Source organism: Antedon bifida, chromosome 10, assembly GCF_963402885.1.
Source record: "Antedon bifida chromosome 10, ecAntBifi1.1, whole genome shotgun sequence".
Taxonomy (NCBI): domain Eukaryota; kingdom Metazoa; phylum Echinodermata; class Crinoidea; order Comatulida; family Antedonidae; genus Antedon; species Antedon bifida.
In genome coordinates, this window is record NC_136235.1 from 18216948 (window position 1) to 18234209 (window position 17262).

Consider the following 17262-nt stretch of genomic DNA (forward strand, 5'->3'; position numbering starts at 1 on the left):
GCCACACTGTTAAATTTTGATGCTGTTAATTATTTACATTAGAAGATGTTTCAAATCATGTAAATAAAATATTTTCCGGGCGGGAAGCTAGCAATAATCTCGAAAAGAACTCAATGTGGAAAAGAAGCCCACTCAAGAGTACGGTACTAAAAATGAAGGAGCACATGGGCTTCTTTTCGAGGTTTTATGGCAGTTTGGAAAATGGAAAATAATGCCATGCAACTTTGTTTCTGATTTAAAAAAAGTTCCACTTGACATTTACAATCCTCAAAATATCTTTCTTTCAAAATAAAAGAAAAACAATATTCATTATTTTCCATTAATGGTGCCAAATTGGGTCCACTTGAGCACAGTGTATTAACATACGAAAAGATTGAAACTTTATTTCTATTTTATATCACTGCTCCCCTGGTACCAAATTGTCTTTAAAGATAATGCGAAGTGCTCTCTCTGGAACGGATTATTTACAAGAAAAGAAAAAGATAAATTTGAATCAATGTGAATGCCAAGATGTTTCTGTTGATCAGTTTCTATTATTGAAGTTAATAAAGGCATAAATGGCGCTCCGTAGAGAAGTAGAGAATGCTCCAGTCGTCAGAATGACGCTCTGAATATACCTCTTTTGTGGAGATAAAGAATACGTCTGGATTGCACCTCTACTACTGCTGATGCAACAATATTGTGCGAAACGTGAAACTTATTTTTAGCATATTGCATCTTTAATTACGGCCTATTCCTATAAAAAGTGAAACAATTAACCATTGCAGTCAATTGCGTACGAGGTACTTTGTGATATGTCTGAAGTAACTGATGCAACTGCTAAAATGAGTTTAGGTGAGTAAAGTATAACTAAAATTAGCTCGCTAAGCTAGGCCTCCTCGATGTGCTGTATATCCCTACTAGCCGAACCTATTCATGTGTGTCCAAAACGCCCTTTTAATGTCCGAGCCGGCCAAACTGTGCAGGCCTAGGATAAAAAGTTGTATTATTCATAAGAGTGGTCTTTCTTTATTTTTGGCACCCCTCCCCCTCCTCTTTCATTTACTATTATACTACTATACTACTACTATTATATTAGGCTTAGGCTAGGGCTATACAAGTTCAATTTGATTTGATGAGATAGGCCTACAGTATATAAATATTGTATTTTGTGTTTATTTGATTACAGTAATATAAATAGTAAATACCACTTGTTAAAAAAATAATTTTAATAATTAATACTGTACATTTGACTGTGTTCTAAAAGTGTGTTAAAAGTTATGCTGTCAATTGTAACTTGTTACTGTATTTGTGGGCTATACATGTCTGATACATTTGTTAATGTATCAGAATAAATAGATCCAGTATAAAGTTTATTATTTGAATTAATTTAATAATTTTATGGTACAATTTTATTTATATTTGAAGATGAAAAACCACCGCTGTATATCTCTGATAAAGAGGGAAGCGATGAAAGAGATGGGTCAGAACAAAAGCCTTTCAAAACATTACTAGAGGTACAGACGCTATTGAGTATACTTGTAATTGTATAGTTAGTACTTGTATAGATAGATAACATAGATAGTTAAAATCAATGTACATAAAATATGTCCTACTGTAAATTAAATTTCATTTCATTATTTATCCAGTCTATTATATTTATATACATAACAAAAAAAACCTGAAATTGGGGAGACCAGGGTCAACCTAAGTGAACTTAATCACTGTAGCTGAGCCGGTTGATCCAACCCCAAAGTCGGTTTATACATAAAAGACATAAAGACAAAATACAGTTAAAACGAATCAAAATGAATGTGAACTTTTCTAATGAAGGCTGATGGGCTTTCTAGGACTGCAGCATCTGTCAACAGTCTGGAAAGCTAGTCCCAGACACGGGGTAATATTTTACTTTTCTCTTTTGACAGGCTATGAAGGCATCTGGTGAACCATTTCCAAAATTTATGGTCGATTCCAAGAAAGAAGGAGAGGTAAGATCATTATATTGTAAAGGTAAAAATTAATGATAATTCAAAGAATTGTATGATTACCTAATAGTGATTGTTACCAGTATATTTTTTCTCTCAAAAATCTCTCTCTGTTCTGGTTCATTTACTAACGTTTTATACCATCCTCAGCTTTTTAATCACTTGATCGTTTGTTCTTTTTTTTTGCTTTTTACTTGCTCTGTCCTGTTTGTGTACGTTAATGAATTTTGTAATTTTTATTTATATCATTCATTTAGGGTTAGCTCGCCACAAGGTAATTTGATTAATAGAATTTATGTTTTTCATCTGGCGTTACTTTTTGAGTATTGCCTTATTCCTTCATATTACAATTTTTCACTGTTTTTCTTATTTTTATGCCTTATCTGCTTTTGCTACTCATTATTTTTAATCATGAGGATTCTTGTTTTTATTTTATGTGGAAGAAATAAATGTTGATTTGATTGATTGATCTCTTTTATTTGCCATTAAAACATAGCCTGAACACTTGCCAGAATTAGAATATAAGACAGTGCCAAGTATACATGATTGACATGGTTTAGAAGGGGATACAAGTACAAAGGCTTTGGCAGTATATCTATTATAACATAGATGTTTTGTTTATTTTTCTAAGAGATGGGAAGAGGTTTCTCAAGCCCAGCGAAAGAAGATTGCAAAACTTTATTCTGCAGAGCAACGCAAACAAGCTGACAGAGAAAAGAAAGAGGTAATTAAAAAAACCCAAGTGTGATGTGCCAATGGACATGATGATGTCATATCACTACCATATTTTGGCATATCACTACCATATTTAGGTACATCACACTTTTTTTCAAACTAGTTTGATAGTGTAGACGGAGCTTAATGATTTTTTCTGCACAATGTCATCAACTTGTTGGTCCTAGTCATGATGGTTTTCTAAAATATAAAGCTCTGTCTACACTATGAAACTTTGTGACAAAAACAGGTGATGTGCCCATATGTGGACATGATGATGTCACATCACTACCATATTTGGGCACATACTTTTTTTGTCAAACTGGTATGATAAATAATGATGTATGATTGATGAGATTTTCATAACCAATACTTTTCTTTTTTTTCCTGTAAGATTAAATTTGATAGAAATGTTACAAAATTTTTACAGCCTGTATTTTTTTACATTTTTTATGATTTGTTTTATTTAGGCAGAGAAGGCTGAACAAAGAGAGCGTAATCTGGAAGAGGCCAAAAAAGTTACAATTGAAGAGGATTCTAGTTTGCCTAAGGCTGAGGTGGTAAGTATATATCATACTGGAGTGGAAGAGTGTACAAAAGTATAAATACATTAAACAATGAACTCAACTACATAGGCCTACATTAATTACATCATCAGGAATGCTTCAATAGATTTATGATGATGGAGTATATATTAAACATTTACACAACGTTATTTAAGTTTTAAATATGAATAATTATGAGGTCATAATATGTAGAATTGGGGAAGAATGTTCCCTGGTAGAATCTAAGAAATAATATAATATGTTGCGTAAAACTAGAACCTTTTACAGTACTTGGTTTAATACTGTATGGATATCCCTTTTTTATTTATTTCCATTCTTTAACACTGTGTAGAGATACTGATGACAAAGCTGTAAAATGTAACCAAGATTTAATATATTTTTTATAGATCAAGATTCGAGATGCAACAAAGAAGAGAGATGTACGCATCAAAGTACAAGGCTGGGTACATAGGCTTCGCAGACAAGGTATATTGAATTAAATTCGCAGTTTTAACGTTCTAACAAATTATATAGAATATATTACTTTCTCCAATGCTTCAATTAATGTTTTTTTTCTTCTCTATTTTATCAGGAAAATCTTTGATGTTCATTGTGTTGCGTGATGGTACAGGATTTCTACAATGTGTGCTCAATGATAAAATGGTGAGTTGGTGTATTTTGTGTGTAGTGAACACTGTTCCTTAGACATGCTCTTAAGCTCTGTCTACACGGTCAAACTTTATGTGACAAAACAAATGTGATGTGCCAATACTGTATATGGACATGATGATGTCATATCACTACCATATTTAAGCATATCACTAATACACTATCAAACTTTATGTGACAAAACAAATGCGATGTGCCCATATATGGACATGATGACATCTTACCACTACCATATTTAAGCATATCACTACTACACTATCAAACTTTATGTGACAAAACAAATGCGATGTGCCCATATATGGACATGATGACATCATACCACTACCATATTTAAGCATATCACTACCATATTTGGGCACATCACATTTGTCAAACTAGTTTGATAGTGCAGACAGAGCTTAATAGTGATTTCCTTGTCCTTTGAATATGACATTAGGCTATTGATCATGTGTGTATAAATGCACATGATGGAAATTGTCCAAGAGACCACCGTGTTGTACCATGGATGGTCTGATTTTCTGCAAATTAAAACCAACATTAAACAAAAAATCAGCTTGGATATTTTACTGAATATTTATGTTCATTATTTTATATTTTCAGTGTCAGACTTACAATGCCTTGATACTTGCCACTGAAAGTACTGTAAGTCTTTATGGAGTGATCAAACCTGTACCAGAGGGCAAACAGGTCAGTAATATTATCATATTAGATCATAAAAGTATTTATTTAATACCATTTTTAATGAAGTTGACCTAGCCAGTTTCTAAGAAACTGATCATTAAAGCCTGTTTTCCTGTCGACGTTATCGTAGTTGATCGTTAACAGTTCAACGACGATCGTTTGAAAACGATCGAGTTGAAATGATAATGATAGCGAGTACCTTTTCCTGTAAAACATTATACATATACATATATATACATTTCAATGTTTACGTAGAAGATTGCCGATTATTATTAACTATAACATCGAATAACGTCGACAGGAAAACAGGTTTAAGGGTCCTAAAAATATAGATTTTTCCTTTTAATTAATTTTGAAGGCATGGTAAATATGAAACAGTTTTTTTGAATGGTGAACATTTTTTTTTCTCTTGCCAGGCACCAGGTGGTCATGAGCTAACATGTGATTACTGGGAGCTTGTGGGTGCATCACCAGCTGGTGGGGTTGACAACCTAGTTAACGAAGTAAGCATTCGTTTTGTTGTCTCAACCGCATTTATATTATCTGTTATATTTTTTACAATGAGTACATTTATCTCTCCAAAAATGTACTTCCGTTTCGATAACTGTCATCATACTGAATCTTTGCGGCAGATGTACTACATAGACGGCGCTGTTGTATTTCAAAACAATAGTATAAAAAAATATTTTTTAAATATGAAAAAGAGTACTATTAAATGGTACATACTATTGCATGCCATGTGACCCATGGGAGGAAATGACAGGAATATATTTAGATGTTATGTAATTTAATATTGAATCATGTTGCCTCACTTGATTTATGGTTAAATTGTTAGGAATCTCATATTGATGTGCAGCTTGATAACCGGCACATGATGCTTAGAGGTGAAACTGTAAGTTTATGTTACTTTCTTTTAACGTTTTTGTTTATTAGAATATTTTCATTTTATTATTTTAAATTTGAACCTCTAACAAATTTAATTGTGGAAACTGAAATGTAATTATTTATGACTCGTACAGTATTGAATAATTCTAACTTTCCAACTTCCAAGAAACTGAATTGTTGCAATTTAATTAAATGATAATGTTATTCTGATTTTTAGCTTTCTAAAGTTATGAAAGTGAGGTCCAGTTTAACATATTGGTGAGTGTTTTGTCTTGCTTTATATTTATTGATTCACTTAATAATACCATAATAATTATCACATTCATATAGCGCCCTTTTCATGAGTAATCATGCTCAAAGGCGCTTTACAAGCATTATTACCCCGGTCATTTTTTGGATCAAACACCTATGGAACATACTCCCATAATCAGCGCAAAGTTGTGTCTTAATCTAACTGGGTACCCATTTAATACGCCTGGGTGGGGAGAGGCAACTGTAAGTAAAGTGCCTTGCCTAAGGATACAAGCAATGTGGCGAGAGTTGGATTCGAACCACGAACTCACGAAACAACAATGCACGACACACCCATATACTTAAACATCATCTTAAACAATAATGATAATAATGAAATCTTATAGTGTGCTGTGAAGGAAAAATCACACGTTTTCTCGTATGCAATATATGAAAGAAGAGGCAACCCCTTAATTATATAAATTCTAAACATATTCACACTTTTTTCCCTTTTGTTTTAGTTTCAGACAGCATTTCTTTGATAGAGGATATTGTGAGGTATGTTATATTTTGCATTCTTTTCAATCAGCTTTTTTTGTTAAATTATTGGCCTGTTTCAGAATTAATTGAAATTGAGTGGATTAGTACAGGAAACCAGGTTGTTATGAGAATTTTCTTTGATTTTTATTGGTTTATTCTTTGTTCATTCATCAAACAGTTTGTGAAAATCGTCTCTATTTTTTAAGACCTATTTCAAACTGTATCACATACTCTGCCTGTTAGTTTGTTGGTTAGGCCTAAGGTATTTATAATTTTTATGTATTATCTTTGAGCATAACATTTCATTATCTTTCTTTCAAAGGTCTGGCCACCAACACTTGTACAGACACAGGTTGAAGGAGGTTCAACACTATTTAAACTGAACTATTTTGGAGAAGAGGTATTGTAATATATGATTTAAATCAACAACTATTACATTCTTTTTACTGTGAGTAAAATGAACTACTAAGAAAATGTGGGCTCAGCCTATTTCAGTTCGGAGTAAGAACAATTTATTTACATTATGTGTTACAGAAAGTTTTTTTAATGTTCTCCTATAGAAAGAGCAATACACCTTTGAGGTGTAACCATGTTAACATTTGTCTATTTTATTGTCTTAAAGACTATCAAACTTGTTGGATAAAAAAGTGTGATGTGCCCAAATATGGTAGTGATATGCTTAAATATGGTAGCGCTATGACATCATCATGTCCATATATGGGCACATCACATTTTTTTGTCACACAAAGTTTGATAGTGTAGACAGAGCCTTAAATTGTCATTCTTTTCTCCAGGCGTACTTGACACAGTCATCCCAGCTGTACCTTGAGACAGCCTTGCCATCATTAGGAGATGTTTTCTGTTTGGCACAGTCTTACCGTGCAGAACAGTCTCGTACCAGGCGTCACTTGTCTGAGTAGGTTTTTTTTAAATCTTGTACTACTGCTGCTGTTGCCGCTCTATTATTGCTGCTGCTGCTGCTGCTACTGCTGCTGCTGCTACTGCTGCTACTACTTCTGCTATTGCGGCTGCTGCTACTGCTACTACTACTGCTGCTACTAATACTATTACTACTACTCTTTGATTACTGACTATTTCTGCTGATGTACAACAAAAACAACAGCAACAATAATACTAATACAGTAATACACATTCTGCTATAATCACTGCCACAACCATGTCATGTATGTAAATGTTTGCTGTACTGTGCTGCATACATTTGCCGCTTCCAGTGCCACAGCTAACCATTTATATTAATACTTGTTTTGTAGGTACACTCATGTTGAAGCAGAATGTGCATTCCTTACATTTGATGATCTTCTTGATCGTATTGAAGACCTTGTATGTGATGTAGCTGAACGTGTTATGAAAACCCCAGAAGCAGAGTACATCAAAGAATTACATCCGGTAATAATAATAGTTTTAATCTCCCAAAACCAGAACAACTAACTAGAATTTATAGCAGATTATTTAAAAAGGACAAAATTATGACCTATTCTTTAAAATGCATTCTATAAAGGTTTTGGAATATACAGGATATAGACCAACAATGGGTGTATAGATTTTAGAGTAATTGAGTCTTGTATTTTGTCTGCATCGTTTTTGTTGTTTGGTGGTATCTATATATAAATTTACGTAAGGGCAAAATTTGTTAAATCGCGCCACCTGACGTAACCCTGTTTACTAATTGAATTGAGTTAGGTAATTAGTTATTGACGATTAAAACGAATTTAGGTTCAACGATTTTCCCCAAATAGGGGTGTTTTCCGATCGTGATATAAACTGTCTAATGGATGTCCATCTTGAAAAATACCTGCACACAATAATACGAGGATGCTTCGCATTTTCCTATCTCCTCCAACGATAATTGTTTTTAATAGCTGAAAACCGGTTCAGCTCGAGTACAACATCATAATGTTGAAGACTTTCTTAAAAAAATACTATTTTGATAGATTTAATATACGTTTATACAAAATGTATTGATTTCCGATGAATGGAACATTCCAATCTCTCAATCTGTAACACAAGTAGGTAAATTTATGAGCCCTTGGTTTAACACATAGGTAAATTTATGGGCCCTTGGAGAATAAACTTGCAATACTGTAAATACCTATTAACCATTTTTGGTTGTCATTTTTATAATTCTTAATCTCCTTTTGTTTATACAAACAAGAGAATATAATAATAATTATAAAATTTCATCTTTCATCAACTACTTTTGCTTCAGTTTTTGTTGCGTATTAAATTGATTGGATTTATATTGATATGATTTTAATTTGTTTTGCCAGAACTTTGCAGTTCCAAAACGTCCATTTAAGAGAATGCACTATGCAGATGCAATCAAATACCTTAAAGAAAATGACATTAAAAAGGAAGATGGAACATATTATGAATTTGGAGAGGTAAGATTTAACAAGTCATTGCTATCTTTAAAGATGTATTGTCCTCCTGAAAAAATAATTCTTAAACATTTTTTGAATATGCTATTTTAATGCCACCTAATAGTTATCCACTTTGACCAAAAATTGGATAAAAAAAATGTGTTTACCTAAAAAACTGTAATTTTAAAGAAAAAATAGTCAAATTGGCTGCCAGCCAATGGATTTTTGGTTGAATTTAACCATTTATTTTGTCATTTTATAAGTGAAAACATTATTTGTTTTGTTTTTTTTTCTACAGAAGTGATTAACTTTATTAAAACTACAAAATACCATATTCAAAGTCTAATTTAATTAATCTTCATTTTTCCTGTTTTTAGGGGACAATACATCTTTAATGTAATTTACATATTACAAAAGTTTCAACAAAATTGTTGACAATTATATTCACTTTTCCGTGTTCTTTGGAGACCTAAATCTTGAAGAAAATGAATATTTACCAATTTTATTCCCAGCCTAGATTTGCATGAAATTCAAACTTTAAGTGTGTTGCCTAATAACCCAAAAAACACATGTTTTTTTTTCTCACTTTTGATTGCACCATATTATTTGATTAATTTTTAGGATATTCCTGAGATGCCTGAAAGAAAGATGACAGATAAAATCAATGAGGTATGTAAAATTTAATAATTAATAATTGCAATTTAAAATAAAATAGAATTTCAAAAAAGATCGACGTTTCGGGACCATCATGGAACTACTCACAAGAACAAATTAAACTTAACAACTAAACAAAATACAAAGCACCAAAGGGTGATAGGAAATACTTAAACAAGTAGTTACAAACTTACAAAAAAGATTACAGAGGTACTTGATTATTTCATTTTTTCAGCCAATTCTTTTGTGTCGCTTTCCCGCTGCCATCAAGTCTTTTTACATGCAAAAATGTGCAGATGACAAACGAGTAACTGAATCGGTAAGTAAATATGCAAATACAGGAAGTCAGAGCGACCAATCAATGAGCCATTGTTTGTGATGTTCAATTAATACATTTTGAACAGACCTTATGAAATCTAATTTTTTATTTTATTTTATTCAATTTGTGTAATGTCAAATCCCATATATATTCAACTATTAATTTGGCATGAAAAATAGCATGTAAACTCAAATTTTAGATATAGTTTTCTAGATCTAGGAAAGTAAGATATCTGAATTTTCTAGACACCCAGCTGTTATCTATTTATTTTTGATAACAATGTGGAACTGTAATACCTTGCCATATTAACATTGGCAAGGGTTCGAGCCTCACTCGCTCCATGGTTATGGTGGTAGAACGAATCTTCTCGGATAATGACTATAAACCTTCAGGTCCATGTGCACTTTAAAGAACCTAGTACATCTTTCGAGACGAGTAGTGGTTTACCACGGTGTACTAGTATACACACAGCCACTGTCACACATCAAGAGGGCCTGTCACGCCAAATGAGGTACCGCTGCCAAATGAGGTACCGCACTTAATTTGGCGTCTAAGGCGCCAAATTAGGTACTATTGCAAAATGAAGTTCTGAAGTTCTATTGTCATTTTTTAAAATACAGTTTATATAAAACAATCATATTTGAGCCAGTATTGAACTACAATATGTATTATGTGTTGTTACGCCTGTTATTAGATCACCATTACATTAAATTAAATATAAAGCAGAAAATAGTTATCCTTTTTTGATTTTCGTCGAATAGATCGAAGCGGAAGTGCTTCGGTCATGGTCCGCAAATTATATGATACGCCTTGTGTGCCAAAATCTTTTTACTGCTTTTTAGTTGTGCTGCAGTGCAGATTGTCTGTGATCAAGCAGAATCTGAGGATTTACCTGTGCTTGGGGGTCTGTCTATCAAGGTACAACATTTCGACGAAGCCAATTTAATATTTTCATTTTTTTAAATATCTGTAGAATGCGTCGTCATTTATTCTGAAGCTAATACTGTAGGCCTATATACCGTAATCAGGCGGTATTAAGGCTAGTTCACGTACAGTAGAATTCACGTAGAATTATGTGGTGTTGTTGCTTGATTGTAAATTGCCCAGATTCTTCATTAGAAAAGAACTGATATTAAGGTTAATTCTGGAACTGATATTAAGGAGTTTTTAGAACAGATATTAAGATGTCCTCTATAAACGGAGTCCTCACAAACTCATATAAGAGGTCCTCTTGTGAAATCAGGTTCCCGTCGAATTTATTTCAGCTAAGTAGCTAAATTATCATGGATTTCGTACCCACCATTCCATCGATAGCTTTTTTTCTCTCTTTTGTGGCGCAAACATATTATTTAACACATTTGTTAATTCCCAATGTCGTTACAATTCATCAGTAACATTTTTACATTTATCAATTCCGTATTACCTCCTATTTCATTAATGTTCATATTTTTCTATACACTTGACAATGATCATCATTATCATCTATATCTCGTTTTAAAATATTTTACACATAAAGAATTTGTGAGATTTTAATTTGTTTGTTTTCATTTTACAACCCGGATTATACAATGTAATTTATATACAAGATGAAACGAAATAAAATCAGATCAGTACCACCTGTAACTCGTATCACAGTGAATTCCTTTTCTGATAATCGTAGCAAATTAGAAATTATATTAGCATAATAGTATTTCTTAAATCTACCCATTTTTCTATACTTGTTTCTTTATTGTTATATGTTTCACCGTGATTCAATGTTATATAGCATATTGCTTTTAAATGAATTCCATAAAAATTTACCCACTGGCTTATTTAATGCTGATTTATTCTATAAATAGTGAAGGCTGCAAATGTGTAAATATAAGCCTAATCTACTATTCCATCGATATAGCTAATTAAATTACTGTATGTCAATAAATAATATATTAACTTGATTACAGTAGCATCCCACTCTCATCACCCCACAAAGTATAACAGTATGATGCATGTTCCACATTATGTACGACGTATAATTGATGGAACGAACAACCGAGATGAAAATAACGCATGCAATCTCCATTGCAAAATTAGGTTCCATTTAAGTATAAATTCTAATATTCCCGACCTCAAAATAATTAGTGTTATAACTAACTGTATTTAGCTTCCTAGAATTTCGTCCACCCCTCCAAACGTGTTTCCAACATCGTATCAAACAAGGTGGCCGACTTCATTGCAAAATTAGGTTCCATTGCATTATTGCGAATTTAAGGTTGTTCCCCCGACTTCGAAGTAATACTTGCTTAGAATTTCGCTCAACGCCCCATTCCCATCCAAACTTTTTTCCCACATTGTAATATGATCTGAACAAACGACTTTATTGCAAAATTACGTTCAATTGTTTGCGAATTCACGTTGTGTTCCCAACCTTAAAATAACTCATGTATTTAGCTTGCTTAGAATTTCGCTCACCACATTCCCGTCCAAACATTTTCTCACATCGATATGAACAAATGAGATGACGACTTCATTGCAAAATTAGGTTCAATTATTTGCGAATTCACGTGCTTTTTTCCAACCTCAAAATAAGTATCATGTATTTAGCTTGCTTAGAATTTCGCTCAGCCCATATCTCATCCAAAGTTTTTTCCCACATCATATGAACAAGATGACACGACTTCATTGCACAATTATGATCCATTATTGCGAATTTATGTTCAAATGTTCCCGACATCAAGGTAAAAAGTACCAGCTGAATAAAATATCTAACATATTGCAAAATTAGTCTCTATTATTGGGAATGTTTCCGACATCAAAGATTGTTAAAACTTTATGAAAATGCCATTAGGATTGGTGAATTAATTAGTTAATTACCATTATTTATTTATTGTGATATGCATGTTCAACTGTTACCTTCTATTACGGTACGTGACATGAAACGATTGATAACAAAAGAGAACAACGCAATATCTCAAAATTTGGTTTCATTATCTATTTATGTTCTAAATGTTTCCGACCTTATGAGTTATTGTTTTGATGAAACAATTTGATGAATTTCCCCTCGAAGTAGGCCTACCTGTAGCCTGCCATCCCTTATTTATTTATTATAGGTCACACACACACGTACACACGTGTAACAAATGAAATGATGAAATTATAACAAATATCTAACTAACAATTTGCGACTTAGGTTCGCCATTATTCCGAATTTATGTTTTAATGTTTCAGACATCAAAGTAAATATAGTGTTAGGTATAATAAGTGAAATAAATGTGATCATGTAACTCATATTCTTAAAGAACTTATAAATAAAAAACATAAATAACATACATTTAAAAAAACCGGAATTGATTAAAAATGAAACTAAAAGGTTAGGAAACTGTATAGTTAAGCAATGTTAAACAAAAAAATATATACAATATAATCAATAGAATAACGGGATACATTCATATTCAACGAATAATCATTTTAATTTGAAAACATAAACATAGAAATTCATAAAAACGAACAAAATAGTAATGGGAATAATGTACCGACGAAAGGAACGTCAAATCAAAATATTACTAGGAAATAATGCAGAAATGGCGTCCCATAACTCAAACAATCAACGTTTTAGCGCTAAAGGCAAATTGTCCCAGACCATGTCCGCATAACATGCAGACGTGACTTCCGACACTTCCCTTTGGCGCTAAAACGAGTAGTCTTCTTTTCCAGCTGCTTAGAAAGGGGTCGGTAGGCTTCCCATCATGCATGTCGAGTTTTCTATATTTTTCGATGGCAGTACCTTTCGTTTTTTACACTAAAATCGTAAATTTTCGTCGTATGTTTCAGTTATAATAATTTAATTTCATACAATGAATAAAGATTATTAGGTTAGAAATACTCAGGATAATAATTTTCAGTTTGTGTTTATTTGGAAATAAATAATATCAATATTTAATAACACGATTAGCTCGCCAGAAACGTGCTGCCAAATTAAGTGACCTAGCCTTGTGCGATACAGACCACGCGCACCTCATTTGGCAATGTCACTTCATTTGGCGTTACAGGGCCCCTTGATTGCCAGAATATGCTGTTTAGGGTCACCCTCTATAAATAAGGTGTAATAAAACATAAATAAAAATAAAAATTTCTTACAATATGTACAAAGTCTAAACATATATGTTGATACGTTGTTAACAATATTAATGCATTTGCAGGTTGATCTACTTATGCCAAACGTAGGTGAAATTGTTGGAGGTTCAATGAGGATGTGGGACAGTGAAGAACTACTAGAAGGCTACAAACGAGAGGGTATTGACCCCACCCCTTACTACTGGTACACAGACCAAGTACGTACACCACATTCATTGTATAGGCTTAAGTTCTGTCCCTTTTTCATATCACAGAGGAACCATGCAAGTACATACTACCTTATGAAGATCCAGTTCTTTTTGTGCCTCTCTTCTTATTTGTTATTGGTTCGCACACACCCCCTCCCCCCACCCTCTCTTAATTTATAAAGTTACTCAGCAATTAAAATATTGTTTTAGGATTCAAAATGTTGACATTATGTCATCATGACTTTTTGCATTTTTTTTTATTCCATTAATAAATGTTGATGTTAACTTATAGTATCCTATTATTAGACAACATTTGGAGTATGCACAGCAGTGTTATATATATTTCCATACACTGGTTATATTGTGTATTTTTTAACTTGCAGAGAAAATACGGAACTTGTCCCCATGGAGGGTATGGCTTAGGCCTTGAGCGTTTCCTAACGTGGCTGCTCAACCGCTATCATATTCGTGACGTCTGTTTCTACCCAAGATTTACCGAACGATGCAAACCATAAACACACAACTCAACCAAGTGTCTGTGGTCAATTTCATCCATCAACTTAGAGAATTTCTTCATTCCATTTCATTGGTGGTGGTTTATGTATGCACTGTTTTTTTTTTGTTTCTCTCACAATTAAAACATGGGATCAACAATTGTGCAAATATGTCTTGTTTTGTAATATATAATCCAGTAATAATACAAATTGTGCTTATTAAAAAATATACACATCTCATAATATGCTGATTAATTGTGTTTCAAGGGAATTGTTCTATTAATTAAAGTTAGATATATTTATAACCAATTTAAAAAGCACAGGTGATATACAATATAACCACTATTAAGGGGACACCTTTTGGACCAAACACAGTGTTCCCTCAATAAAACTGGCCCCTGAATAGGGGTGTTTAAAGGTTTTATCTTCCTGGCTTGGGAAAGTGTCCCCTTAGTAAGAGTGTCCCCTTAGTAAGAGTGTCCCCTGAATAAGGGTGTCCCAAATTAAGTGTTTACTGTAGTATGGTTTCTCATAGATACTACAGTAGCATTAACTAGTAAAGAAGTGTTTTTGTAGTTATAAACTGTCTAATAGATTATTGCTTGCTTTTTACTCATACTCAGATAAATCAATTGTTAAACATGTCCTGCCAAGGAATAGTGTTCTCTGGTCCTGCTGAATGTCCAACACTATTTTGTCTAGCTGCACCGATGCCGATCTTAAGCTCTATCTACACTATCAAACTAGTTTGTCAAAAAATGTGTGATTTGCCCAAATATGAGTTGATATGCACAAATATGGTAGTGATATGACATCATCATCTCAATATATGAGCACATCACATTTTTTGTCACAAAGTTTGATAGTGTAGAAAGAGCTTTAGGCTGTCGTAATATTGGACCTTAGCCAATCATAATAATGTTCAAGCTCTGTTGATCCATATTTAACTATTCACTAATATCTACATGTTTATTTATTTTGTTTTTAAGAGCATTTTGTATATCATAATCAATAAATTCATAAATGAATAAGATCGTTGTTATAGACGTTATGCCAAAATTCGTGCTGGGAAATTGACCATGTTTCAAATTTAGTAAATATAGAGGACAAAGATGCAACTTTTAATATATCTGTGAGATTTTTGGTCACAAATTTAGAATTAGTAAATGTTCTCAAAGAACAGAATGATGATGATGATCAGCTTAATGTACCTATTTGATAAATTGATGCTTAAAAATAAAACGTAAACGAAAAAGATACATACATTTTTTCACATAGTTGAGAGGTGTTTTTAATGCACCCTGCATAATATAAGCTACTGTTGTATTGCTAACTGTGACAAATATGATAATAAATGAGATGCAAAATAGCCATATTGTTTACTATATTCATTACATTTAATTTTAAGAATTTGAGAGCCATATAAAAAAGAATGTGGTCCATTCAAGTTTATTGAGGTTTGGTATTTAGGCAGTTATATTCAAGAGGACGAAAGCATTAGGAAACTATCATGCGAAGGCTTATATTTACTATGACATCTTAGAAGGCAAGCTGCAATCATAATATACATCCTCAGTTGATACCCGATAGGCCCAGCTTTATAATTAAATAGAACAATTCAGACTTTTTAAAGTCATAAAGTGGCGTTTTTTGTAAAAAAAATTACTTGTATTAATTTACTTTAACTTAGAATTCCATGTAGGCTTATATGGTTCCAAATATACACTTCCAATATCTTTAGTGCAACAATTTGTATTCGTTCAATAGTATAATTTTGATAGGCTATAGGCAGAGCAGGGAGGTGAACAGACAAATATTTGTCCTGCACGTCGTCTCAGGATCTTCGTAGTTTGATCGAGGTTGAAAAAACTCTGACCAATCAGAGTGCAGGAAAGAGAGCAGCAGACAGACATTCATTGTTTATAAAAATAAATATGGTGGCTGCCATCGTAGGTTTTTGATTTGTACCCCGGGAAAACAACCTGTTCATGTAGCTTCTACGACATATTCATTTGGAAATATGAGTGAAAACAGAAGACGAAGGGTTAGCTCAGGATCAAAGCAACGTAGTAATGGAAATGAAAGAGCTGATCCCTCTGGCGTATCCAGAAACTCTCACACAAAGGTAGGCCTAACTGTTTTGGAAACGAGCGCCCAATCGATAATGTTTATGCTTACCGCCGCCGTTTGGAAGTACAGCAGTGGGATGGTCGGATGATCATAGGGTAGCCTAGCTAGGCGAGCCTGTGTGTGGTATTTTTATAGTACTTTGTCTATTTTAGGCTTGCTATATTCAACTGAATCAAGCTTATCATATTCACACATACAACAGTAGTCTGAAGATGTAGCTTGGTGGCAGCAACAATAAACATGCTTGAGTTCAATCTATTTATCTTTTAATTTCAGCAGTCAATCATATCAATATTAATGAATATTAATATAATTGAATGAAGTTGTTGTAGTTGACGTTGCTTGACATCATTACTTATTTAGGCCTAGCCTACTACTAGGCCTAAACCTATACTTTGCCCGAGCTATTTTATTACATCTGTAGGAGTTGAAATGCTTACTTGTTTTTTACCTTACAAACAAGGAGACATGAAAATGCAGTAATACTATAATAGCGTCACCAGTACCGCCATGGATATGGATACAGTACTGTATCTTTTTCTGCTGGCTGTTAGTTACAGTATTATTGAGGTCGGGCCTGTACTTCCTTAATAATTCCATTTTTATTATTTTAAAAAAGAAATTTCATGTAACAAGGTCTTGGGTAAAAATCCCTGAAGCTATACTGGGATAGGGTGCAGGTGAACCTGGTATAAACAGCTCCATAACTGCTGTAACATCGAAAGGGGTTGAATTTGAACCAAAACACCGGGGCAAC

At 33.0% G+C, this 17262-nt stretch overlaps 2 protein-coding genes across 3 annotated transcripts in view; both read left to right on the plus strand.

The window, feature by feature from the left end:
* Positions 1–675: 675 nt before the first annotated feature.
* LOC144853580 (asparagine--tRNA ligase, cytoplasmic-like) lies at positions 676–15744 on the plus strand. Its single transcript, XM_078711294.1, has 20 exons — positions 676–834; positions 1408–1496; positions 1905–1967; positions 2596–2688; positions 3149–3238; positions 3631–3709; positions 3816–3886; positions 4493–4579; positions 4990–5076; positions 5409–5465; positions 5676–5716; positions 6211–6247; positions 6552–6629; positions 7024–7145; positions 7501–7636; positions 8518–8631; positions 9232–9279; positions 9500–9583; positions 13759–13890; positions 14265–15744. Exons 1-20 carry the CDS (start codon positions 795–797, stop codon positions 14394–14396), a joined length of 1680 nt encoding a protein of 559 aa, XP_078567420.1. The 5' UTR covers positions 676–794; the 3' UTR covers positions 14397–15744.
* Positions 15745–16304: 560 nt separating this feature from the next.
* LOC144853575 (S phase cyclin A-associated protein in the endoplasmic reticulum-like) overlaps positions 16305–17262 on the plus strand; it is a 90852-nt gene continuing 89894 nt past the window's right edge. For both annotated transcript variants that reach the window (XM_078711284.1, XM_078711287.1), the window contains exon 1: positions 16305–16500. In XM_078711284.1, coding sequence (XP_078567410.1) covers positions 16396–16500 — 105 coding nt within the window. In that variant the 5' untranslated portion in view covers positions 16305–16395. The remainder of the gene's footprint in view (positions 16501–17262) is intronic.

Excerpts from the sequence above, each read along its gene's own strand:
- LOC144853580 (XM_078711294.1), top strand. The coding sequence starts at position 795 with ATGTCTGAAGTAACTGATGCAACTGCTAAAATGAGTTTAG. Across the intron at positions 1,497-1,904 it reads CTTTCAAAACATTACTAGAG|GCTATGAAGGCATCTGGTGA; the intron begins GTACAGACGCTA and ends CTCTTTTGACAG. Across the intron at positions 5,077-5,408 it reads TTGACAACCTAGTTAACGAA|GAATCTCATATTGATGTGCA; the intron begins GTAAGCATTCGT and ends TTAAATTGTTAG.